General features: G+C 36.1%; 3 protein-coding genes across 18 annotated transcripts in view; 2 read left to right on the top strand and 1 right to left on the bottom strand.

Moving 5' to 3' along the window:
* pum (pumilio) overlaps positions 1–5516 on the top strand; it is a 366079-nt gene extending 360563 nt beyond the window's left edge. For 12 of the 15 annotated variants that reach the window (XM_088263060.1, XM_088263064.1, XM_088263058.1 and 9 more), the window contains 4 exons: positions 783–1085; positions 1690–1777; positions 2415–2583; positions 3386–5516. In XM_088263060.1, the coding sequence (XP_088119186.1) occupies positions 783–1085; positions 1690–1777; positions 2415–2583; positions 3386–3635 (810 nt within the window). In that variant the 3' untranslated portion in view covers positions 3636–5516. The remainder of the gene's footprint in view (positions 1–782; positions 1086–1689; positions 1778–2414; positions 2584–3385) is intronic. The other 3 variants (XM_088263063.1, XM_088263057.1, XM_088263052.1) reach the window with 1 other exon arrangement.
* Positions 5517–5521: 5 nt separating this feature from the next.
* On the bottom strand, positions 5522–18645 carry Fip1 (Factor interacting with poly(A) polymerase 1). 2 transcript variants are annotated; one of them, XM_088263067.1, is made up of 10 exons: positions 18501–18645; positions 18060–18299; positions 16504–16672; positions 15204–15422; positions 14182–14279; positions 12989–13127; positions 11824–12002; positions 10275–10381; positions 8949–9092; positions 5522–5737 (listed from the first exon to the last, which is right to left on the bottom strand). In XM_088263067.1, the coding sequence occupies exons 1-9, from the start codon at positions 18621–18623 to the stop codon at positions 8957–8959; spliced, it is 1410 nt and encodes a 469-aa protein (XP_088119193.1). In that variant the 5' UTR covers positions 18624–18645; the 3' UTR covers positions 5522–5737; positions 8949–8956. The 2 variants fall into 2 exon arrangements, with proteins under 2 accessions (XP_088119193.1, XP_088119194.1); XM_088263068.1 differs by having other exon boundaries at positions 8949–9083.
* Positions 18646–19854: 1209 nt separating this feature from the next.
* RpS8 (ribosomal protein S8) lies at positions 19855–26518 on the top strand. The gene is made up of 5 exons (XM_088263033.1): positions 19855–20361; positions 20604–20703; positions 21668–21843; positions 24955–25084; positions 26345–26518. The coding sequence occupies exons 1-5, from the start codon at positions 20311–20313 to the stop codon at positions 26452–26454; spliced, it is 567 nt and encodes a 188-aa protein (XP_088119159.1). The 5' UTR covers positions 19855–20310; the 3' UTR covers positions 26455–26518.
* The last annotated feature ends 326 nt before the right edge of the window (positions 26519–26844 follow it).

The raw sequence follows: 26844 nt of genomic DNA, 5'->3' as shown, positions 1-26844 counted from the left end.
TTGAAGGCTTTTAAAAGAAGACTCCCGAGGATTTTTTAAAAATTGTAAATCTAAGTAAAATATACTGCTTTTTTAGTCAGTAAATATCACTATTTCTTAAAATCTATTGTGACACACGTTTTGATACATTCATTCATTCTCATTTTCAAACACCATATCGGAATAGATTTTAAGAATTAGTGGTATTTACCAAGAAAAATAATTATATTAAAAATGGACAGATATATTACGAAGCGACTGCCGAATCAATCAATGAAAAAAATACAGCATTTGACACCAATTGCAGAATAGAGTTACCTTTCTGGGAGTAAGGACGTAAATGAAAGTTGGTCAAATTTTAGTAAAAGGGAACTTTTTAAGTTAGTTTTTTTTTTTTTTTACTTTTTAAGTTAATGAACGTCAAAGTATATCTGTCAGTTGGCATTATGTAACTTGTATAGCAATGACATCTGTAGATATTTGTATGTAATTTAGTCATGAAATAAAACCTTGACATAGTGAGTTTAATTTTTTAAATATTTTTACATAATTTTTATAATATATCATAATAATTTTCATAGACTTGGTGAAAAAAAAGTTTTATTTTCATGTAAAAAGAACCCACCCCCAGAAAAAGTTGGGCATCAATTATCGTACTCCCGGAAACGTTAAAGACAAATTTATTTTCAATTGGTGTTTGCGATGTAATTCTCATATCTCGCACCCGCGTCCTTTTTTCCAATTGAGTGTAATTGTATTGAATTTGTTGACATTTTGGTCATGACACGGATGTTACGTTGCAGTTGCGGGGGCACGTGCTGTCGCTGGCGCTGCAGATGTACGGGTGCCGCGTGATCCAGAAGGCGCTGGAGTCCATCCCGCCGGAGCAGCAGCAGGAGGTGGTGCGCGAGCTGGACGGGCACGTACTCAAGTGCGTCAAGGACCAGAACGGGAACCACGTGGTGCAGAAGTGCATCGAGTGCGTGGAGCCGCACGCGCTGCAGTTCCTCATCAACGCCTTCCAGGGGCAGGTCTACGCGCTCAGCACGCACCCCTACGGCTGCCGGGTCATCCAGCGCATCCTGGAGCACTGCACGCCCGAGCAGGTATACTGACTCACACATGTCTGCCCATCGGAAGATGAGAGAACACGTATTCTGTGTGTTTCTTCTTCTTCTGTTTATGTCATGTTGGGTCCCCCTGACGTCGCCTTGTTGTCCTTGTCTTGGGCAGCTCTAAACAGCGCCTCGAGCGTCCTAATCCCCGCCCAATCTCGTATATTCTGAAGCCAGGAGATCTGTCCCCTATTTTGCGTTTTTGATTAGTGTAACAGCTGGAACTTCTCTTTGCACATGCTCTAGATAGGACACTTTCCAGACCTTGATATCAGTCAGCAACTGTCTCCCTGCTCTTGTTTTTTGGAGCACATTTGCGTTGCTGACAAATCAGTCCATGGAATGCATAGCATTTTATGATGCGGCAACATTTCTGTGAATTATTTTATGCTTTGAATATTTCGTAAAATAAAGTATTCATTTTCTATTACCGATAATGGACACGCAGCTAAATATGTGGATTGAAATCACAATTTAGCATTACATATCACAGCAGCCACTCACTCTTGTTTCTAATTAGGTGCGGACAATTTGAGCATTGAATTGATTGACTAGCAGTGTGTATATCCACTTAGTTGCTACATTTGTGTTCTAGGTGGCTCCCGTTCTGCAAGAACTACACTCTCACACGGAACAACTCATTCAAGACCAATATGGGAATTACGTCATTCAACATGTGCTGGGTTAGTAGTGTAACTTTATTCTAAAACTTTTATCTGCATTTTTTAGTTAATTAGTAATGTAGACTTATAAACAAAATCCATCCTTATTTGATATGTACATCATTTGTCTCTGCACATATAAGATTACACGTATCAATTTGTTGGGTTTTTGTTTAATTTAAAATATGTTGTATTGTTTTTTTTACTATGCAAGGTTTGCATTTCATTCTAAAGGATGAATCTTCATTTCTATCTCAAGTGTTAAGATCATACCATGGGTATACTGGCAAAAAACGTTAACTCTAAAATCCTTGTTTGAATAATCCCCGTTATTTAAGCTTAAAGCGTGAATAAACATGAATATTTGCCATATTCCTGCAGCTATGATAATATTCCTAGTATATCAGTGCTAATATGTATAGATGGCTTCTGAAAAGAGAACAAAAAATCACTGCTGGCTTACATGAACAGAAAATATAATTATGTACTAAAATTAGAGTTTTTTATAATATAATATGACATAAATGATTTTGGCTTTTTAGACCAGAATTCTGAAAATTGGTGTGGCAGTCAACGTGTTAAATGATGATATCGATTGACTATATCCTCGTGTGAGGTTCATACGGCCGGTTGGTAATGAAGTTAGGGGATGTTACAGAGCACGGAGCGGCGGAAGACAAGGGCATCCTGATAACGGGCGTGCGCGGGAAGGTGCTGCCGCTGTCGCAGCACAAGTTTGCCAGCAACGTGGTGGAGAAGTGCGTGACGCACGCCACCCGCCAGGAGAGGGCGCATCTCATCGACGAGGTCTGCGGCTTCAATGATAAGTGAGTTCATCCCCTGCTAATACTTCTAATCATTACATCTATACAACTTCTAATCATACACGGGGGGCGGGTAATCGTAGTAATAACAAAATCCTTGTTCATAAACGGACTTTTGTATCTTCCATGCAAATCAATAGTATCCAGATCTCGGAAGTATAATACTCTGTAAATACCACTATTTCTCAAAACCTATTGTCGCAATTGACACGTGATTCAATGCATTTTCAAACACAGTATGTGAAGCTAAGTCTAAATTTTGCAGCCACAAAGTGACTGCCGAATCATTCGAAGTATAATTAATACTCAGTATAATCAAATTTATAATACTCAAAGTATGATACTCAGTTTATGGTAAGGATTCAACATAATTATGAATTGAAGCTTGTAAAAATACCTAGTATGTATTCTTATACAGTTTCATTAATTGATTCGGCAGTCACTTTGTGGTAAAATCTATCCATTTTTAAAACTTAGTAAATACCACTATTTCCCACTGATAAGAAATAAAAATAAGAAACAGTCCCTACCCCTTGTTAAACCTTCAACGTCCCAAGGACACAACATTGAAATTTAGATTTGGCTTCACGTACGCTGTTTGAAAATGATGCGGAATGCATCGAAACATGTATCACAATGGATTTTAAGAAACAGTGGTATTTATTAAGTAAAACTTGAATAAAAAATTGTCATACAGATTTTGTAATGATTTTGCAAGATACTTTGGTCACTCATACTCGTACTCATACCATGTTACCATGAAAAGATTGACTGTGTTTAAGCGCAAAAAAAACATAATGGGTAGCCTTGAAATGTTCCCCAGCGCGCTGCACGTGATGATGAAGGACCAGTACGCCAACTATGTGGTGCAGAAGATGATCGACGTGTCGGAGCCGACGCAGCGCAAGGTGCTGATGCACAAGATCCGGCCGCACCTGGCCTCGCTGCGCAAGTACACCTACGGCAAGCACATCATCGCCAAGCTGGAGAAGTTCTTCATGAAGGCGGCCGCCGACCTCGGCCCCATCGGCCCGCCGCCCAACGGGGTGCTCTAGGGCCCCGGGCCCCCGACCCCCGACCATTCCACCCGGCAATTCTCTTTTCCTTTCTTTTACCCGAATAATGGTAATCCTTTTATTTTGTAACTCCGGGGCGCGCGCGCCGCGCCCGGGTCCATTTTATCATTCTCCAAGTATTATTTCCATTATTGTGTGAGTAGGAATAATTTCTCTTTAATTTTATGTAATCGATTAAGATTAATTTTTAAGTAATTTTATCGGAAGGACTTTTTACTGTTGGAACGGGGGAACTCCCTCGCTACACTAGACAAAACGAGCCCGCCGCGCGCTCCTGCGAGAGGCGGGCGAGTCGGTAGACGTTAGACTTAATTTCTTTATTTCCCTAGTTAAGGATCGATTGTGTAATCTCACAATGCGACATTTCTCAACAATTTTATTTTTTTACTAAAGATGATAAAACAAACTAAAAGTTCGCATTAGTATTTTTTTAAATATTAAATGGATTGAAATTGTGAAAATTTCGTATTAAGTCAATTTGGAAAATGATTAATTTTGTGATTATGTTTGTAAAAATAAGTGTATTCTTTGTGTAGTGTGGATGGAGTGTTGGCGTTTAACACGTTATGAGTGGAACCTCGATTTAAGAGCAATGTAGTAATAGTGTTATACGGTGAAGACAGTCCGTGCTACGCGCGCTGTATTGTGTTAGGTTAGGCGACGTGACGGTGTTCAAGTGCACCTGCACCCGGAGGCTGAATGACTCTAGCGGGTGGATCAGTCCGTACAGTAGCGAGGGGCTGCGTTTACCAGATCTGGTTAGGTTAAGTAGAGGTAGGCGGGTTCCCGGCAACTTCAGCCTGCATACAAACATAGAGCTCACAGCACCCCGACTGATGTATAGAAAACTAAAGGTTCATTATTTAAAATACCTTATTGAAAATAGTAGTGTGTAAATCCTAACGATTATTAACGAATCTTTTCATTTTTGTAGAAAAATAAAAACTAAACTAAAATACAGTTTACATAAGTATTTAAAGAAGAGAAGTTTTTGTAAAGTGTAATATTGGTGTATTTAGGTAGAGGTCCGTAGCGGAGGTAGAGGCGAGTGCGGAAAGAGCCGGCATTTCCTTATAAATATTTACTTTTTAGGCTGAAGCGTGGATATGACCGTGTATAGTAGCTTTTAGGCTTAGCTGGGTTAGGGGACCTTATTACGAACCGACACGAGGCGATCTCAGTACAGATGCTGTAGCGATACGTTAGCAAGCTCTCTCTCTCGACTCGGTCAGCGCTCGACTACACGCGGATACGCTTCCATTCTATGTTCATTTGCATTTAAGTTAGCGCTTGTTAGTTTCTCGTAGATAGAATGACCTAATCTAATATTATATGTATGTGAGTTGCTAGAACCCACCATGTTAGCCAAGTCGAGTGCAGCGTGCAGTGTCGGCGCAGTTGCCCCACTTGCGGAGAGGTATTCTACTTTAGGATATATTATATGTATTATGTGTGTGCACATACGGTACTCGGTAAGCCCAACTTTGCAGGTTAGCTAAATCACAACACACAAATCGCAACTTTTTAAATAATATCATATGAAATTATTGTATATGGCTGTACAAAAAAACTATGTAACCTTAAATGTATGAAAAAAAAAACTAAAGTTTAATTTACTAATAGGAAAGACTGTTTGAAGGTGGTTTGTCCGCGGAAGTGTATATTTACCGGAGGGATTGTAATGTAATGGTTCATTTGTACAATACGGAGAGCGGGCAACTGTTTCCACTTGTACAGCAAGCAGTTTGTACAGCGTGACACTCATTGTCTACACCTTTAGGTTGTCTTAGCTAACATTTATATTATTATATCAACTACTTATTATGAACATTATAATAAAGCATTTCTGTAATAATTAAACCATCTTTTATTTCCTACTCCTACTCCTCCTCATGACGGAAATCAATTTATTATCATCAATTTAAATACATTCCTTATAAACTAACATTGTAAAATTAGCACTTAATAAAAACTTATACAGATTGTCCACAGTAATTCAATTAAATTTACATCAAAATAACTAATCGAGCATGTCTGCCGAAACATCTCACTTTCTTTTAGGTCTAGTTTCACGACACAACCTGCAACAATAACAAAAACAATGTTTATAAACACAGCCAAAATTAAACAAAAAGAGTAAATAAGAAAATTACTTTTAAAAGAATATTACACAGTTGAGTCATCATATCATCACTGAGATAAAAAAAAGGTAAGTCTATTTTAGGATAAACAAATCAAAGGGCTCAGCAATAATTAATAAGGCACATATAATTTTAATTAACTTTAATAAAGAAACATTTTAAAAAATTCATGAAATTTTATGAAGTACATATGGATTTATATTATCCACTGACACTTCGTGATGGAATTGCATTTTTAATTTATTATTAGATTAAAACCAATATTTTTAGCTTTTCCACTTTTTTATTTGACCAGCGACCGGGTTTCGTCGTTACCGACATCATCAGACTGGTCCAGTCTGATGATGTCGGTAACGACGAAACCCGGTCGCTGGTCAAATAAAAAAGTGGAAAAGCTAAAAATATTGGTTTTAATCTAATAATAAAGTACATATGGTCTTTGGAGTAAAAAATATAACTTCTTACTTAGTCCAGAGGTCCATAATCATAAATTAGTCTGTTACTAATCGAGCCCTTTTTTAGTTAAATTTAATATTTAAAGGCTTTACATTGGAGAGGGTAGGAAAAATAGTAGCGTAACAATAAGAGCAATACAAAAATTGTGTTATGGCATGGAAAGGGGCAGAATGAAGGCAGAAAGAGTAGAAGAAGAAATATGTCATGGCTGTGAAATATGGTAAGTTGGAAGGGTCCCGAAATGGGCCGCTAGTCAAAAATTGTCAATTTGAAATTGAAAAAACCAACATTCAAATTTGTACAAATAAACGAGTGATGCACAATGATGTTTGCAAATTGATTATTTGATTGCAACTCAAACACTGAATATAATCCCTGAGGGCGCTATGTAAAGATATACATATTACATGTCTCAACAGAGATCAGGTATCTTTTTATGAGAAGGTATCACCAATGATAGGAGGAAAGCTATTCAGAAAAACAAATTTGGTCAATACGGCGAGAATGGCGAATTCAATAATGTTCATTAATAATATACATATTACATGTCTCAACAGAGATCAGGTATCTTTTTATGAGAAGGTATCACCAATGATAGGAGGAAAGCTATTCAGAAAAACAAATTTGGTCAATACGGTGAGAATGGCAAATTCAATATTCAATAATGGCGAGAATGGCGAATGTTACAATGTATAAAGTTGTCGCTTGTGCCAGCCAATGATAGGTGATGCCAAATGCCCAGCTTTCTATATTCCCGTCAAATAAAAAGATACTTCATCTCTGTTTACACACTTCGGACGGGAAAAGTATTTCTACCTGTTCGGTTGATTGATGCCTATGGACGGGAAGGTATTTTTACCTTCTGCGCTGGCTTCATTTCAAAATCGGAAAAGAAGGAATTATCCAATGATTTTATATGAATATTATGTACCAATCTCTTTGTCAAGGTCTGAACTACAATTCTGTACAGTACACAATTATCAAATTCCGTCGCCGGCGGTCCACAGGTATAAAAAAACCCATCTGATATGTTGCATAAAAAGTGATGTGGCATTAGACATCTAAAAGTGAACATAATTTTTTTTTTACTCTTTTCTCATAATTTTATTTCAAGATTTGGGAGAAATAATTTTTCGTTTTATATGAAAAAATCATTTAAGGAACAGAATTTTTCAAGATAAAATTTAAATAACCATTTGAATTAACACATTATAGATGGGTGTTTTTTTATGCCTGCGGACCGCTGGAGATGGGATTTAATAATTGTATGTTTCTAACTTCTAAACCCTTATCCACACCCGATGGTGCATAGGGCACTGAATTGTATCGACGCAGTGTTATCTTGATCGTTAGTTACATGAAGGCAAGGTGATCACTGCTGCGTTTCAAGTACCAGTCCAGGTAATATTAAATAAATATAGGGTCCGCCATCTAAAGTTTTTTTTTTCAACTAGTGCTTATTTCGTGAATGGTAACACTTAGCTCATGTCTGATTTGACAGATAATTAGTTTTATCCTTCCGCTGAGCGAATATGGTTGTGTATACGCTTGAACAACGCTGGGAAATATTGCGACATTCGACTTACAGAAGATGCCGATTTTGCCAAAAAAATCATCTTTTCGGATGAAGCTCATTTTGATCTTGGCGGGTATGTAAACAAGCAAAATTGTCGTATTTGGGGCACAGAAAACCCGCACGCATACATTGAAAAGCCGGTACACCCAAAACGAGTCACTGTTTGGTGCGGATTTTGGTCCAGAGGCATAATTGGGCCATTTTTCTTTGAAAATGAGCAAGGAGTGGCCGTTAGTCAATGGCGATCGTTATCGGGCCATGTTGAACGGATTTTTGTTCACAAAAATTGAAGAGGAGGATATTGGCAACATTTGGTTTCAACAGGACGGCGCTACGTGCCACACAGCCGAAGCTACACTCGATGTTTTGCGCCCCATTTTCAAAAAAAAAAAGTTATTTGGCGGACCCTATATTAGCGTAAAATCACTAATATTTATTTTCACCGCCCCTGAGAATTGAACCCGGGACCTCCAGCATGGTAGCTAAACACGCTAACCATTACACCATGGAGGCGGACGAACTGTATGTTTAGATCTTAACAAAGAGATTGGTACATATAAAAACATTAAATAATTCCTAATTTTCTGACTTTGAAATGAGGCCGGCGCAGAAGGTAAAAATACCCTTCCCGTCCTTAACTCTTACCACTCTGTAGGCCAGACATTCTGGCCTGTGTGATTCTAGTAGGCAGCTCCGTGGGCCACAATGTCTGGCCCGGCGCAGGTATAACTTTAATCACTGATTTCTCTAACACCCAAGAATATTCTACCAAAAAAATATTTCAGATAAATACAGTTAATCTTATTTAACATGGTCATACGAATTGCCAGACAGTGTCCCAAAATTAGGGAACCAAAATATTTATTTTAATGGTAGAAAAACGTCGTATTTTTTTGATCAGAGTAGCTGATCAGTTATGAGAAAAAATGGTCAGAGTGGAAAGGGTTAAGCTTCAATCGACCGAACGGGCAGAAAAACCTTTCCCGTCCTTAGTGTGTTGACAAGCCTGCCAAGCTTGCCTGAAAACTGATACAGTTTGGCTCATACCGGATAGTAGGATAGTTCTCTATCGGTAAGGGTTTGAGTGAGAACTTGAGGTATTGGAATATGCGTACTTACGGAGTGCGCTACTCGCTGTCCTCCTTGTCTTTGCGGTGGGAGGACTTCTTCTTGGAGCGGTGGCGCGAGGAGGGGGAGCGCGAGCGGGACTTGTGGCGTCGGGAGCGGGACCGGGAGCGCTCCCGCCGGTGGGACCTGGAATCACTAATCATCAATACAATTCTTACATAGATCTAAAAACGATTCAATCACTCATACCTGGAAAAATTTGTGTACTATGTCGGGAGTGTAAAGGCAAAGGGGTATATCTGTCTCAGACCAAATTTTACAGGGGAGCAAAAACAAACTTGTGAAATTTAATATTAAATATTTTTATATGTACATATCGCAATAAAACGAATAAAGTATTGCAACTATGGCTTTAATCTTTTGCCAGATTATGGAATACACTATTTTAGACATTTTGTGGAACAAACTTAGACAATGAAAAATTTGACAGATACATATACCCCTTTGCCTTTCACTACCAATGTATCCATTCATTCTTATTTTTTGACATCTCAATATAGATGAAGAAGTATATGTATATGGAAGACTGGACATTTACGGGGTTTACGACTGGGCATTTAAGTGGTTTAAGTGATCACTTTACACACGTGTAACATTCACCAATTCTACCCGTGTTTGACAACCACACTACTCAAATTCCATATTCTTCTTCATCTATCTTGAGATGTCAAAAAATAATATGAAAAATAACTCCTTTAATTGGAGATAATCCAGATTTGTAACTATTTTTTGTCAATGTAATGTAATGTTTATTAATGTTAATGTAACTATTGTTTTATATCATTTTTTTATATGTAAGCTGTACAATTCCCGAATAAATAAATAAATAAATAAGTATTCGGACACACTCAAAATGTTGTAAATGTATTTATTGTTTTTTTTAAACCCTCATTTGTACCCGATGGTGCATAGGGCACTGCATCATATTAATGCAGTGTTATCTTGATCGCTTACACATCAAGGGAAGGTATTCAGCCCTGCGCATCAGGTACGGAAGCTGAGCGTGCTGGCCATTGCACTACGGAGGCGGACAATTGTTTTCAGTGAGGATAAATAAAGAAGAAATTGAAATCATAATTTTAAAATAAAATTATTCATTTGAAAAACTGTGTGGCAATATTTCAAAAGAGAACCATACTTTCATGCTTATAAAATAACAAAAGCAACTAATGAAAATGGTTGGTAATTTTTTTTTTGGTTATTTAAAAAAAACGTGTTTTTATGATTTTTTTTGTTTGGACTCTTTTTGATATTATATTTTTGGACAAAAATGTCCAATTATGAGAAAAAATGAGCTTCTCTAGTAAATACACTTACTTCTCTCGATGCCTATCAGGTTTAATAGATCTTGATCTATCTCTCTCTCTATCTCTCTCTCTGTCGCGTACGTCTAAGGGTTCCCTGTCTTCTTTGTCTCTTATTTCCTGCAACAAAAACAAACATTATCTTTACAGTTTTTTTTATAAAAAAAAAATTAAAAAAATATGGCTAGGAACCCTAACTTCAAAGCTCAGGATGGTAACAAAGAAATCACAACCTGAATCATGAATTTGAAGATGAGATCAAGCATATGGATTGTATGACATCATCAGCACAAATCATTTGAATAATTTTCTTTTCCTCATGTTTTTATAAACCAGTATTTTATAAAAAAAATAGAGCAATATGAATTATCATTTTTAAGTTTTGAGCAGTCCAACAGATGAGGTGGAAAATTTCAAGTCAAATAATTTTCTTAATTCTGTCCGATTTTAACGATTTAGTATCTATGGAATAAAATAACAACTATGTAATTTTTTCCACATGAAATTAATTGACCAGCAACTGGGTTTCGTCGTAATTGACATTATCAGACTGGTGTGAGACTAGATAAAATTCTATGTTATTACACAACAAGGCAGGAGTTCAAAACAATGATTTTATATAATTTTTCTAACAAAATGAAATTAAATTTAATGAGTTTAAGTATTGCAATTCAATTATAATTACATGTAAATTATGGTAAAGGCTTGAGGCATGATTTGATAAAATTTTATGTTAGAAATGGATTTTGTATGTGAATTTAAATAATATTTGGTATCTCACTTTTTTTTATTCTAAATAAAAAAAATTGCTAATGATGGCAGTGCACTTGTAAAATTGAAGAGAAATATAGTTTATGTATTAATTTTAAATCAAACACAGATTTTTTGAGTCTACTAAGTTGTATTTTAATAACAAAAACACATAAAAAATTTATATTGTGACAATTCGCTCACTCCTTTCAAGAACGTCATAAATCAAAAAACTAGATTTTTCAGGAAAATGTTTTTAAAGTTTAAAAATATAACACAATGTATTGAAAATAAATATCAAGCCACTTATTGATCTTTTTACTGTGGAACAGATATTTTTAGGTAAAACCTGAAGGTTTTTTCTCCATTTGAAAAATATTTAGTTTATTTAAAAAAAATAATTAAACAATACCTTTTCTTCAAAATGCAAAATCAAAATTTTCTGCCCTGTAGCGGGTAAATATTGAGTTAAAAATATGCCCCTTTTGCTGGGATATAGTACATTTTCTGGGCATTCCGAAAACATGCACAACTGAAAATTGTCAATTTTTGATTTATGACGTTCTTGAAAGGAGTGAGCGAATTGTTTCGGCTTGTTAGGGCGAACAAATGTCCTTCGACATTTGTCAAAATTTAATTTTTACACAATATAACAATTGTCATAATATAATTTTTTTATGTGTTTTTGTTAGTAAAATACAACTGAGTAGACTCTGTGTTTGATTTAAAATTAATACATAAATTAAAATGGAGTTCTACAAATTAAACGCCAAATCAATAAAGAAATAAAGTTGTAATAAAGGTACGGTTACCTCTCTAATCTCTCTTCTCTCACTGTCCCGCCGGTCTACGTAGTGGTGCGGGGGGGGAGGGCGGGCCACCATCATGGGAGGGGGGCCCATGCCGGGCGGGGGGCCCAGCCCCATGGGGCCCGGGCCCGGGGTCAGCTCCTTTATCTCCCCGGGCGCCCAGCCTGGCTCCGGTCCCGGACCTAAGGCACACGGAATAAATTATTTATTTATTATTTAAACGGCACAAGGGCCTTTTACAATTGAATATAAAAACAATAAAGAACAGTGGATTCATATTAAGTAATACAAGAAAATTATGACTGATAAGTCGTTAATCATATCCTGTGGACAGTAAAGGCAAAGGGAAAGGGAGCAAGGCATCAGCCAGTGCCAATTCTTTCCTTTTCTCTCTCACTTTCGTATAAGTACAAATTCACGATGTAACTCTAAATCAAGTAAGTACATAGAGGATTTACTGTAAAGGTGGAGACTTTATTCTATAGATACTAAATCGGACAGAATTAAGAAAAAAAAATTTTTTCTTTATTTTAAATTTTTTTGCATTATGCAAACATGACATAAATTCAAATACAAAAAATATGAATAAAATATAAATACAAAATAAGATCCCACAAAGGCATGGCCTGTGTGTGGGTATACAATATAATTTAGGTCATAGTAAAGGGCACTGGCAAGAATACAAAAGATATTATAAGAAGTAGAACTAGAATAAAAGTGTTAATATAAAATACAAAATACTTGACTATCAGAAAATGAAAAAAATCAAAAAAATAAAATAAAATAAAAAAACATGAAAAAATTTAAAGTAAAAAGTTCGCAAGTGTGTACTACATGAGTGATACGTCTACAAGAAAAAGGAGCTTAAATAAACTTGAAATTTTGAACTTCATCTGTTGGACTGCTCAAAATTTAAAAATGATAATTTATATTGCTCTTTTTTTATTATAAATACTGGTTCAAGGGGTATTTAAATCACGAGGAAAAGAAAATCCACCAGAGCATTTCGTCGTAACGTAACACGTTAGGATGCGAACATTCAGGCAGTCAGTACAGCGAGCCGAGCGCTCCATCCAATGTTTCGGATGCTCGCTGATGCTCGCCGCGAGTGTTATGTTACGACGAAATGCTCCGGTCAGTCTCCACCTTAATAATAACGCGCACTCACCCCAGTCATCTTGGTGGAAGGGCGCCGGGTAGTAGGACTCTGGAGGTCCATGGAAGAACTCGGGGCCCCCGGGTGGCGGGAGGCTCATGTCGGGGAAGCCCTTCGTCCGGGAATACTCTCGCCGGTCCGCCGTCATCACCTGTTCATCCATATTGTGTTAATCCAATTACAAATGAGACGTGAACAAAACATGGAATGTGTTTGTCTCTGTGGACTTTAGTATTAATGCACGCAACCTTATTAGAGGAGAAATTATATTATTTATTAATTTTGGCAGTAACTTTGTGAAATAACATGATTTAAATATTTAAAAAAAAAACCTATTTAAGACCACTAAGGAGTTTATAAATGTAATTAAATTTTTACCTTTTTAGTTCTCGAAACTAGTCATGTTTACAATAATAAACTCAAAAGTGGTACAGAATGAGAAATTTTATATCAAGGAAACATGGTTGCCAATATCATAGCTGATTTTTCCCGATAAAGGTAACACTTCTCCTTTTTGGAACTTTCTGTATCGCATTATATATATTTTCAATACTTTACAATTTTTGATTTTAACCCTTCCCTTAAGAAGCTAAAAACTTCGGCGCGCTCCGGTGATATGTATTTTGTACACCATATGAGAATGTGGTTGAAAAATGTGAAAATTCCTAAATGTTGCTTTTATTGACCATAGTTGGAGTTGAAATGTAACAATTTTGTAATGTTAGCTCTGATAATTACTTGAAAACGAGAGAAAAAGACATTGTAAGTGGCCGTTATAAATGGCGTAGTGTGGCAAGACATAATAGGTGCTTTTAGGACGGAACTGATGTACTTTTTCACTAGCATGTTCCCTCTCTCTATCTCGCATTGATTATTTTTGGCACAGGGTTAGCGTAATGGTGCGGAAAAAAGACGCGTATCATGTACGTTCGTATGTGTAGGGCGGTTAACAGTCGAATTTTGGTAAGAAAATTTGATGGTGCAAAAAATTGTCACCAACAAGTCGAAATAAGACTGCCAAACACTGCTCTAGTTAGTCGATAAAAACAAATACATAAATATCTCAGGCAAATCAATACCGAGAAGACAGAATACCTAGAGGCACTCGGGCTCACAATTACGATGCAAACTAAGGCTAAACTGGGAACTGGTGAAATGCAGAAATAATGTTTGCTACAATATGAAGAGGCATTTCCTGTTCTTACCTGTATAACGTTCTCCCTGACCGGGATCTGCATGGGGGAGATGGATGGAGGGGGTTCATTCGGCACATCTTCAGGACCTCCGTCTCTTCTTCCTATGCCTGAAATAGAAACAGGTCTTTAATTACGTTTTTCTTCTTCTTGGTGTAGGGATTGTGGTCTGTTTTTGAGAGGGAATAGCCTCCTGCGATGTCGATTCCCAGCTACCATGGGGTTGGCCGTATAGTGCTATGTGGGGGAGTCTGGATGGTTCCATTCTCTTTACATACTTCCTTTGCTGCCCTCCCCCAAGTAACGACATCTTCTAGAAGACTCTTGCCTGATATTGCCTGATATATGTTGAGATTTATTCAATGACAAATAAAAAGCTTTGTTTTGCAATTTACATAAAAGCGTCTTCTCTGGCACAGGAATATCCACTTGGTCAGCCCATACTGGGCATGAGTGGGCATTCGGATTAGAAGGGGTTCGGCTCGTAGAGGTCCTGCTGTACATTAGTGTTTACGTTATGGTGGAGACCGGAGCATTTCGTCGTAACGTAACGTTGTAAGATCGCTAATGGCAAGCATGTTACGTTAGGACGGTACGACATTGCTGAATGACCGCGATCAGTGCTCGTTTAGAACACAACTGCTCACTTGTGGCCTTGTGCTCAGTGTTGCCACTTGCAAAACCAAAAAATCTGAATTACAGACTAGAAATTTGTAGAGAATCAATAACCCAAAATCTATATGAAATAAGTACATAGTTAAAATGTCGGATGACGAAGACGTGATTCTTGGTTCAGTGATTTTAAGAAATTACAGCTTACTCCAGATGAAGAAAAAAAGATTCCCCGCAGTTTGAGGAATTTCCCACAGATTGGCAACCCTGGTATTGACCTAAAATTAAAATTTGACTTCGGATGGAGCATTCGGAATAAGCGGCGAGACTATATGGATGCTCGCATCGTAACGTGTTACGTTTCGACGAAATGGCTCCAGTCAGTCCCTACCATTATAGTCCCAATATATGCACTTCCTTACCCGGAGGTGGTCCCGCCTTGCGTATGGTAGGTATCTGCGACATGGTGTACTTGCTGTTGTCGTTGAGTATGGGCGTGAGGTGCCGCAGCTGCACCCCGAGGGCCCCCACCGGCCCCCCTAGAGGCCCGAGCCCCACGCCTGACTCGTGCACGCGCATGCGTTTCTGCCGCTCGCAGTACGCGCGCCACGTGTCCTCGTTGAAGCCATAGTTAAAGTAATCTGCGTGCAGAAAAATCAAATGTTTAATGCTTACCTTTCCAGGAGTGTGGACGTTAATGAACGTCAAAGTCCGTCCATCAATTGGTATGATGTAACTTGTATAGCAATGACATCTGTGAATATTTGTATGTAATTGTCATGAAATAAAACCTAGATATGGTGACTTTTATTATTTTTTACATAATTTCTATATTATTTCATAATACATAGATTTCGTGAAGATTTTTTCTTTCTTTCATGTAATAAGAACCCGCTCCCCAGAGAAAGTCGGACATCAATTATTGTACTACCGGAAATGTAAAAAAAACATGAACAGTTAAAAGTCTGACTACATCTGGGCTTACATTACAGGAAAATTTATATTTTAACCATCTAGCCCAATTTATTAACTGCAATAATACGCATTGATACAATTGAAATGATATACATTGGCATATGATATTACAATGGCAATTACACACATTGACACAATTGTAATGAAACACGTTGATACAATTGGAATGAAACACGTTGATACAACTACAGTGATACACGTTGATACAATTGCCATGATACACATTAATACAATAACAATGAAATACGTTGAATAATTTGCAATGAAACACGTTGATACAATTGCAATGATACAAATTTGTACAATTGCAATGATACACATTGAATTTCAATGTTCTTACTATCACATTTGAAATTAGCCTTGATGGATTAAAGACATATTAAGGATAAGGCTTACAATATACAAGTATGTACAATGAATCTACGGGATGAACTGGTGCAGAAATAATAATAATAAAACCCTTATCCGCACCCCAATGGTGCATAGGGCACTGTGTCTTATAAACGCAGTGTTATTATGATCGTTTTACTTATGAAGGAAAGGTGATCAGCCCTCCGCTTCAGGTACCTTCAGGTCCATGGTAATATTGAATAAATATTACAGTGAAAAAAATCACTTATATTTATTTTTACCCCCCTTGGGAATCGAACCCGGGACCTCCAGAACGGTAGCCGAGCGTGCTGACCATTACACTACGGAGGCGGACAAAAATAAAGCTATGTAATATCATATAGGAGTAAACCTCACCAGTAAGATCGGCTCCGGGTTTCCTCCAGGGTTTATCCTCCAGCACATCGATATTAAACTCCTGAGCTGGTACTCCGTTAATAGTTCCGACCGCATCAAATTCTTCTATATTAAACTTTCCAGTCTGCTTTTGTTTATCTAGACTTGGCTGTACTATGAGACCCCCACGCTGAAAATAAGTTTGTATTTTAACAAAATAAAATGTTAAAAAAGTTAAAGAGTCAATAGATTCAACTTATTTTTCTCAGAACCTTTTCTGTACCTTATGGTGACTGCATTAAATTATAGCCTTAAGTTGTTGTGAATTGGCAGGAAGGTACATTCTGCTAAATGTAACGATAAGCGATACTTAATAGGTACGTATATATGGTTTGTGTTTACAAGTTTCCCGCACCCCACTGTTAATTTGTAAAACTGAGTTCTGTGTGTTCCCGATTTTTACTTATAATTAGTATGAAACGCGATAAGAATTTGTGTATCTAAAACTATCGCCTAAAAATTCAAATATTTGGCAGTTAGCAGGCCTTGGATTGGAACATCAAGTGGATATTTTCTTGTGTTCATAAGCAGTTACAGATGAAGGGATCAGGGATGGTCGATAAGAAAAATATTTTTAACCTTTCCATTTCAGTGCTAAAATAAAACGCGTGTCCCGGTGTTGGGTAGCACTACACAATAAAAAATTGGCAATTTTAAATCGGAAAAATATGGACATTCATAGCTAATCCCCTTAATTAATTATAAATGAAGTCAAAAATTATAATAATTTAGATTTATTTGTTGAAAACATTAAAAAACTATCTGGCAACGCTCACGGAACAAGCATAGGTCCACTCTTGACGGGAGCCCAAAAACTACTGCCGCTAGCCCACTACCCGCTAGCCAGAGAACATTGAGCTTTAAGCTCCTCACGTTTGCACAGTGCAAGTATGCAAGAGTGAGATGCGAATATAGTGTCGCGGTTCCCGTGCACTCTTCACGCGAATTTGTTTCCGATATTCACAAAATACCTCCGATGTACCTGATAAATTCTGATTATAATTATTTAAATCAATGCGTAAATATGTTATGAAGGAATACCTATAATCTTAGCCATGTATTTATTATATTTATAGACATTATGGTTATTAGAAGCAATGTGTACTAGGTACACAACACCAGGAAGGAAGGGTTAATAACTGACTTAATAAATAAACTGACTTGATAAATCATTCAATTGGGTAAATTATTATTAATTTGTAATATTTCAGGTTGACATTATAATCAACTTATTATGAGATATATATAGTGATTTTGAACAAAGTCACAAAATGCCAAATAACCAGTGAAAGCTTGAAATATTGAGAATGCAAAATATTTTTTTTTTTAGGCGATACTATTATTTTACTACTTATTTTATTCAAAGTAAATAATTTATTGTTAAAAATGTTTTCAAATAAATAAATAAGAGGTAAATTTGCAGCTAGGATACCATGACAGATTTGAGATGACAATTCGGGGGGATGAAAAAATATTTATAAATATAATACTTTAAAAATATCAAATTGTGTATGTACCTTGATGTTCAAGTTTGTATATGATTGTGGTGCAGATTTGATGTCACCAATAATGACTTTAACATCATCTTCACTGTCATCCGAGTCTGAATCTCCATTTTCTTGACCGTCTTCATTCTGGTCATCATCGGGTTGGTCTCCATCTTCAAAATGTTCATCATTGAGGTGAGTTTCGTCTATTTTATTTTCATATTCTTCTTCGGGAGCTGGTTCATCAACTTCTTTATCCTGGACGCTTTCCTAAAATATTTACGGTAATTATTTTTGCAAAATAAAAGCCCAAAACATCTGAAAATTTCAAATCAAAAGAGCGATTAAAATAAAACAAAACAAAAATAATGAATTTGTACATATTCTTTTAAAACGTTAAGTGAATATAGGTTATGTGTTGAATTTGAGATCCCGGTTTGTCAATGTAAGAGTTGGCATTGTGGTTCTTACTGTTTCGGGGGGAGTGGCATCGCCATTTGCCAATTTTTCAGCTTCATTTTCAGGCGCATCTGGGTTAGAATCTCCATATAACCAGTTGTCATCATTCTCATCGACCATCGGAACGTCCGCCATTTTCAGTGGTTTAATTTATCATAGACAATTCGTATGGGAAATGTCAACAAATTTGAAAGTTTTTATGTTGCCATACTATCATCATTTAATTATCTTATCTAAAAAAAGGTTTTTCTTATTTCAAGTGCTCAATGCACACAGGTGAACTGCCAATAAATACATAAAGAAGTGCTTAGCAGCGTGATGAACTCCTCACAAAAAATGCGATGCGGTGAATTAAATCGTACCTTTATTGTGCATGTATCGTTCGACCGTTGTTTGGCACGTACATGTAGTCGTAAATAGATTTCAAAACTAAAACTTTCACATCAAATGGTTAGCATAAAAAAAAAGAAATTTCTGAGAGGTGAAAGATCAGCACTAAAATAGGTTAACTGAATCATCACTGCGAAATGATTATTTGGATTGTTCACTACTGCATTATGTGACAAACATTATATTTTAAGCAGTCTTTGCACCGGGCTAGTAATTATTTGAAAAATCTGATTCTGAATCGAATTACGTATCAGTAGAGTTATCACTACTCTCCGTGGTCTTTCTATTGATCCTCCAGGATATGCTGATCTCATGGCTTCGTCGTATAAAGTTTCACGGAAAGGCTTTTAAAAATATTTTTATTTATTGAGCCGATTTCAATATATCCCATCGATTCAATGTAAGCCAGTATATGATCTTTTTTTTTTCTTTCTTTCACTTTCTATCTGCCCATAAATGGCGAAACAACCTGATTGAAAAACAATGCATTTGGCATTTTTTTCTGGTTGTCAGCGATCACTATTTCTTTTCGATATGGTATGCGGTGTAAGGTGAGAAAGCTGTGAAAAAAGTTCAATAGTTTTAAAACATAGAGCAATCTTGATAAATTCAAATGAGTTATCACTGTTTTGATTAAAAAAAAAGCCTTTCAGATACTATTTTTCAATTGATGCTTTATTAATTAAAATTATCTCTTCACCCTTTGTCTACCAAACGGATCTAAATGACCCGTTCCAAAGTTAATGGTGGATTTATTTAAACATTGAATAAAATTAAATAATTTTAATTTATGGTTACCGAGGAAAAAACTTAAAAGCTGTTATTGTATTTACGAATTACAAAAAAATGTAATCGCCTTTTTGACATACTTTAACAACCTTCCCCTGTTTGTGGAAATTAAACTGTCAAATATTTTTTTTACCAGTACCTACTTATTTTAAAATCTACTATGTTATTTCGTTTATCTATTCTCTTTCTTTAACTCGTCGGCAAAATGGGTGAGTGCGTGTTGTAAATTTCTGAAAATAAATCAAACAACATCCAAGTAATCGAATGAAATTACGCAGTGCTTTTCATCCAGTTCTATTTTGTGAAATGTTTTCTTGCACACGTCCAATAGATTTGAGCATTTAATTTGTGGATATGTTGTTATTCATCAACACAACTGCGGGAAAGCACTTTATCCCGGTGACAGTTTGACTTGCTCGATGTTACATTCACTCGATATTCGATAATTTGGGTGTCAGTATGTGTATAAAATATGTGATAAATGTAAATATGTTATTCAATATTCAGTGCAGTCGGGTTTCAAAAGTTTTTGAGGTTATTTGACACTTTGTGCTAACCACCAATATTCACGACTCGTGTTTTTTTAGGTATCAGCCGCGATCATTGGCATAAAAGGAAGGCGACTGGAGGCAAGAGGAAGCCTATGCGCAAGAAGAGGAAGTACGAATTAGGTCGTCCTGCTGCCAATACTAAGGTTGGTATACAAATATTCTGGCTTGTACGCCCTTGAGGTAGTATTTTACGAAAATGGCGCTATATAGATTATCCAAATTTATTATTATCATACCATGTTGTAAATCCTGTGCAATTTACCTACCGTCTCGAAATCACCCTGTTAATTGAACTAGACTTTGAACCATTTCATAATTAGTCCCTTTTCATTGTGGTTAGTATTCTCTAATATGAATTAAGTATTACTTTTTCTGATTTTTCCAGCTTGGTCTTCGTCGTATTCACGTTGTACGTACCCGTGGAGGCAACTTGAAGTACCGCGCCCTTCGATTGGAAGGTGGAAACTTCGCGTGGGGCTCAGAATGTAAGTATTTAACTTTGGTTAAATATTTTTGATATTATAAAAGTTAAATGTTCTTGATCCCTCTCATATACTAAATAATTGCCAAAATTTGCCACAGAATCATCAAAAAACAATCAAGGAAAAAAATTGCTGCATATATATAATCGGAAGCAGTTTTTGTTCATACTGTTAGTTTTATGTTTTTATTTAAAAAATGTTACAAATGGGTTTAAATAATAAAATTTAAAAAAAAACCTGCATACATTTTTGTTTTCTCAGTTAATTTTTGTTATTGCGGACAGATTATTTTTATATTTTAGATCTTTTGCTAGCATTCAATATGTTATTATTTTCTATCAATTATTATCTTGTGAATTCAAACTTTTGTAGGAGAATAATTATTCTGTACCCTTTTAAAAAATATATATTTAGTTTTTATTGTATACACAAATATCTCAATTGTATACTATTTTTTTCTCAATATCCGTTAACTCCACTACGGGACCACTCCGCCTCCGTGGTGTAATGTTAAGCGTGTTTTGCTACCATGCTGGAGGTCCCGGGTTCGATTCCCAGGGAAGGGGGTGCAAATAAATATTAGTGATTTTACACTCCAATATTTATTTAATATTACCCTGGACTCTAGTCCCCGAAGCGCGGGAGAGATCACCTTCCCTTCATGTAAATAATGATCAATATAACACTGTCAATACGATGCAGTGCCCTATGCACCATTGGGTGTGGATAAGGGTTAGAAGTAGAAAGGGACCTCTCCTTTGGTTATCAATTTTAACGGTCTACTGTAATTCCCAATGATGACAAAAATTGCTTGATGTCTCTTTAATGACCGAATTCGTACTGAGTGAGGTCTTGAGACTCTCCGTGATACGCAATGTCATAGTTACTCTGAGTGATGACACCTTCCACTCTGTTCTTGTTTGATGAGAAGCGCGCTAGTCTCACAGTGAGGATGTTTCTGTCGCAGGCACCACCCGCAAGACCAGGATCATCGACGTGGTGTACAATGCGTCCAACAACGAGCTGGTCCGCACCAAGACTCTGGTGAAGAACGCCATCGTGGTGATCGACGCCACCCCCTTCCGCCAGTGGTACGAAAGCCACTATGTCCTGCCCCTTGGCAGGAAGAAGGGTGCCAAGTTGGTAAGATTACCCCCCCTTTAATTTCATCCATGATGAATCCAATGATATTTGTCATAAAATACACTTTATTTATCAATACACTAAGGACGGGAAAGGTATTTCTACCCATTCGGTCGATTGATGCTTAACCGTTTGAGTGCCAAAAAATGCATACAGTTTCTTGTAAAATGCCACCAAAAAAACATCATTTTTTATGAAACTATATATTTTTTTAAAACCCCATAAATTCTTTGAATTTTCATGAATTTTGATGATTTTTTCGGTGTTTTATTAAAGAATGTCGAAATATTTGAAATAAAACGCTTGTATAAATGAATACAGTATTTTATTTAGAAAAAAAGAAAGACAAAAATGAAAAACAAAAGAAAATCAACAACTGTGCTTTCCTGCACACGCCGTGTGGACACCCTTCTTACAATAAGCACAAATAGTCGTTGATCTACGCAGCCCAGCACCATCTTTATTACTACAGACCACACAGCGACGTAAATTCTTTCCTGGAAGCTTCTGCAGTTTGGATTTATGGAATGAAATTGTTGAAGAAATTTCAGCTTTTTTTTTTGTAGGTAACCATTCCCTTTCAATGGATTCAATTATTTTTGATGTGAACTCGTGTCTTGAAATTTTTTTGCCTTCATTATTGATTGAATATATTATATATGCGTTTAAAACCATTCTTCCAAAAATGTTAAATGTTACCTTTTTCCAATATTTCAATGTTCTTCTTTCATCTAAATATACATACAACATTTTATCAGACTCATCTATTCCGCCCATGTATTTATTGTACTCATGAATCATCTGTGGTTTTTCTGTTTGCGTTTCGTATGAACCCCTATATTTTTTCACTGTGACGCCACTCGTATTACTATTTGTAGAAATTAGGATGACCGGGTGTTTTTTGGTTTTTTTATCTCGATATGAACAGAGAAGAATGTCGTCACTTTTATAATAATTAGGTTTTCCAACTTGAGACACTTGTGCCTCACGTGGTATATATTTCCTGTTTCGACGGATGGTTCCTGTAATATACGTAATTCTTTCCAATAAAGTCTTAGCCAGTTGAATGCTTGTAAAAAAATTGTCAACAAAAATATGATAACCTTTGTCCAGGTAGTTACCAATTTTTAACAGATTCATTACTACAACATGGCCAAGGCCAAATTTTTTTGTATCATCCTTGTCTTGCTCTAATTTTGCTCCTCGGTAACAAAAAAATGCCAAGCAATAATGGGTTATGGAGTCGCATAACATCCAAAACTTTATTCCCCATCTGTGGTGTTTTTTGTTGGGGAGATATTGTTTGATTTTTGAGTGGCAATGAGTCCCTACCAATGACTCATCAATAGAGAACTGGCGATTAGGGATATAATGGCGTCGGAAAACTTCATTGGCATGGACAACTATCATATTGAATTTTGCACAGGGGTCGTAGTCTGGATGATTGGATGGAGCCAAGGTGGAATTATCAATTAGATGAAAAAATTTCAAAATTATCTGAAATCGGTTTCTTGAGAACATTTGTTTGAACCATGGAATGCCCCTCGAATCTGTACTCCAGTAGGAAACAATTGACGGTCGTCGTGTAATACCCATTTCAAGTATGACCGCTATGAAAGCCTTCAATTCCAATACAGACACCGGTTTCCAAGCCTTTGCACGTGATTTGTTTCGTAAAGTGTCAGAAGAGTTTTCAAGAAATTGTTGGGCATATTTGTTGGTTTCATTTTTTATCGTTGTTAACAGAATGACATTAAAAAATAAATCAAAATATGATATAGGTTTGGAATCACGCGGAGGAGGATCCCGAAGTCCAGGCGTTTCGAAAAAATGAGAATTTTCGGTAGAAAAATTGGTTCCGGGAGGTACATTTGTAAATGAGTAATTTCTGGTGTTACTCTCCATTTCTTGGTCACGATCAGAAGAATTACTGGAAATTCGCATCCTGCGGTTGGGAAACACGGATATGACATCACTCTCACCAGAGCTACTCTTACTCGAACTTGAATTAGAGGAGTGGAAATCGTCGCTCCCGCTATCAGACATTTCAGAGGACGCGCTCGACATTATGTTTTTTAAATTAACTAAAATAAAAAAAATAATAAATGAATCTGAAATTTAAACGGTTTACTACGATCTTACAACTATTAAGATAATATTAGAATAATATTTACCAACGCCGCAGCACCACACCCTACGTACGCGCGAATCAGAGCACGACTGACGCAATCGACGGAAATCGACGATCGGCAATCTTCGTTAAAACACGAATCGACGAAAATCGACGATCGGCAATCAAACGGTTAAGGACGGGAAGTGTATTTTTACCTTCTGCGCTGGCCTCATTTCAAAGTCGGAAAAGAAGGAATTATTTTATGTTTTTATATGAATATTATGTACAAAAAGGTGTATGAAGGTGTAAAAAAACACCCGTCTGAAATGTGTTAACATTTTATTAATTGATTTAATTATTTAGTCACAGTAAATTTTATCATTTTTTAAAAATCAAATAAGTGTACAAATATTGCACATTATTTTGTATTTTGTAATTAAAATGTAACTGTGTTTTAAAATCACTACAATTTAACTATAGTGATTTTCAATCAAAGTTACATTTTAATTATAAAATGGAAAATCACAATGTTAGTGCTTCAAATATAAATTATATTCGAAATTTTTCGAGGGAAAGTGGAAAATAAACCCAGGATAGGAAGAAGACATTTTCTGGCTAAAAAACCTGAGTATGGTTCCGCTGTAGCACTGTTTAGAGCGGCTGCAGACTGATTGCCAACCTTCGTCTAGAATTTCCATTTCATCATAAATTTTTCTCTTTCTGGCTCATTTTGAATTTTAACATTTAAAAACAACTTGCATATTTGATGGCTCAATAAATTTACTTGACTTAACTTCTGATTATTAAACTACCAATACATTTTTTTGTGACATTTGATTACAGTAGTTACAAAAGTAATTTAAAATGATGAAACATTTGCGTGTCATATGACCACTAATGATTATACGATTCTTGCACTACTGACTGCTCCGCGCTCGCTCTGCGCCTTGTGCCGCACATCACTGTCGCTATATCTGTCCCTCTCTGCCTGTCTACAGACTGAAGCCGAGGAGAAGATCCTCAACAGGAAGTTCAACAACAAGACGGCCAAGAAGTACACAGCCCTCCAGAAGGTTGCCAAGGTGGAGCCTGCTCTTGAGGAACAGTTCCACACCGGCAGACTACTCGGTGAATATACATTTTGTTATTGTTATCGGTCGAAAAAATGTTATATTATTTACAAACCTGTCCGGGAGTCTGTGGACAAAACCATTATTTTAATTAAAAAAAAAACAACTTTTTATAATTTTCTACTTAGTCAATGCTACAAGTACCAAATTTTCTTGAATAATTAAAGAATATACACTAGTAAACATGATTAAAACTAGTAAAAATGATTAAAATATTTACACTAGTAAATATGATTGAAATAAAAATCATCCATGTTTTATTTCATGGGCTTCTTTCTTTGATAGTGTCATGACAATGACGAGACCCAAACTTTGTTTTAAGTAAAATTCATGGATAAAACCGAAAAATAATCTGATGTGTAGTTTTAGTGTTTAAATACAACCACAGATGACAGTAGTACAAGTGCCATTTTGGAAATAAATGTCTCTGGGCTTTATTTATAAGCTTGGCCGTTCATGATGCCCATACACACCTTTGAGGAAAGTTTTGGTTGGATGACTTTGTACGGCCATACTCCTGTACAGGTTATGTTTTAAAATAACCCCCTTATAAAAAAGTTGTTTATAAAAATAAGTCATTACTTGTGGACTTTTTTTATAAATTAAAATTTTAATTTGTTATTATTATTTTGTATTTCATTTATCTCAATATGGTCGAAGGAAGTAAGAAATTCTCACGGATAGCATTTTCATATATCTATTATGAATATTAGAATCTCTATGATGAATCTTATGCTTGAGTTTCAATAAGGTGTAGTTTGTTTTGAATTTCACCTTGAGACACTACGTGATCAGCAATGTCATAGTTACTCTGAGAGATTAATGAAAACATTCATAATTTAGCAATGAAAATAATAATTTTGTTTTTTCTAAAGTGGTATTACACAAATTGAACGATGAATGATAACGGAGAGTGTAATAAAAGATAATTGCGCCTTTTTATCAATGATTTTCTGACATTTTTATTCAATGAGGTAAATGCATAGCATTACCTAAAAAGATGCAATAGCCAATGACTTCAGCAGCTACTCTTTTGAAGCAGACCGTCCAGACTTCTTTTCTTGTGTATGTTTTTTTACTGTCTGGTGAAGTGAACGCAACGTCCTTCTAATTCACGATTCCGCTTATAGACAGTTGAAAGCAAACCCCTCATATTTTTTAAAATAATTAGCATGATTAGTAGCAAAGCAGGTTAATTTAGTTGTACAATACATATTACTCTATGGATGTGATAACGATCGATTTGGTTTCATTCCAGCTTGTCTGAGATCCCGACCCGGCCAATGCGGTCGAGCCGACGGTTACATCATCGAAGGAAAGGAGCTGGAGTTCTACCTTAGGAAGATTAAGTCCAAGAAAGCTAAATAAACTTACAACTAATTGTATAAAATAAGAAAAACGTGGAGTGAATAAAGCTTTTATTACACACCGACTTCCTCTTTTATTATCCTCTCCTCTGTACACATATTCAGTAAGCTCGACTTTACTTAGAAGGAATACAGGAAGTTAATGTAACAAAAAAAATTGTATTTTATATGGTATTTTTTCCAGAATAAAAGTCGAGTTTACCAAGCGCCCTTGAGGTAGTATTTTGCCAAAGTAATGCTATGTAAATTATCCAAAAAAAATATTATTACCAACATAATGCATGTGTTGATGATGTATTTTTGTTTTATTTTATGAGAAATCTCTTCAAAAAACGAAGAAAGATTTATGTGCAGTCTTCTAACTTTTATCCTCACCCAATGGTGCATAGTG

The sequence above is a fragment of the Brachycentrus maculatus genome, unplaced genomic scaffold (genome assembly GCF_059751285.1).
Source record: "Brachycentrus maculatus isolate JH-2025_06_01 unplaced genomic scaffold, ASM5975128v1 h1tg000196l, whole genome shotgun sequence".
Classification (NCBI taxonomy): domain Eukaryota; kingdom Metazoa; phylum Arthropoda; class Insecta; order Trichoptera; family Brachycentridae; genus Brachycentrus; species Brachycentrus maculatus.
This window is presented reverse-complemented; position numbering and strand designations above follow the sequence as displayed.

Coding starts and splice junctions, on each gene's coding strand:
- Fip1 (XM_088263067.1), bottom strand. CDS start 18,623: ATGGCGGACGTTCCGATGGTCGATGAGAATGATGACAACTGGTTATAT. Junction 18,300..18,500: donor ATGCCACTCCCCCCGAAACA/GTAAGAACCACA, acceptor TAAATATTTTAG/GAAAGCGTCCAGGATAAAGA. Junction 14,280..15,203: donor CAAGGCGGGACCACCTCCGG/GTAAGGAAGTGC, acceptor TTTCTATTTCAG/GCATAGGAAGAAGAGACGGA.
- RpS8 (XM_088263033.1), top strand. CDS start 20,311: ATGCGCAAGAAGAGGAAGTACGAATTAGGTCGTCCTGCTGCCAATACT. Junction 20,362..20,603: donor GTCCTGCTGCCAATACTAAG/GTTGGTATACAA, acceptor TGATTTTTCCAG/CTTGGTCTTCGTCGTATTCA. Junction 20,704..21,667: donor CTTCGCGTGGGGCTCAGAAT/GTAAGTATTTAA, acceptor TTTCTGTCGCAG/GCACCACCCGCAAGACCAGG.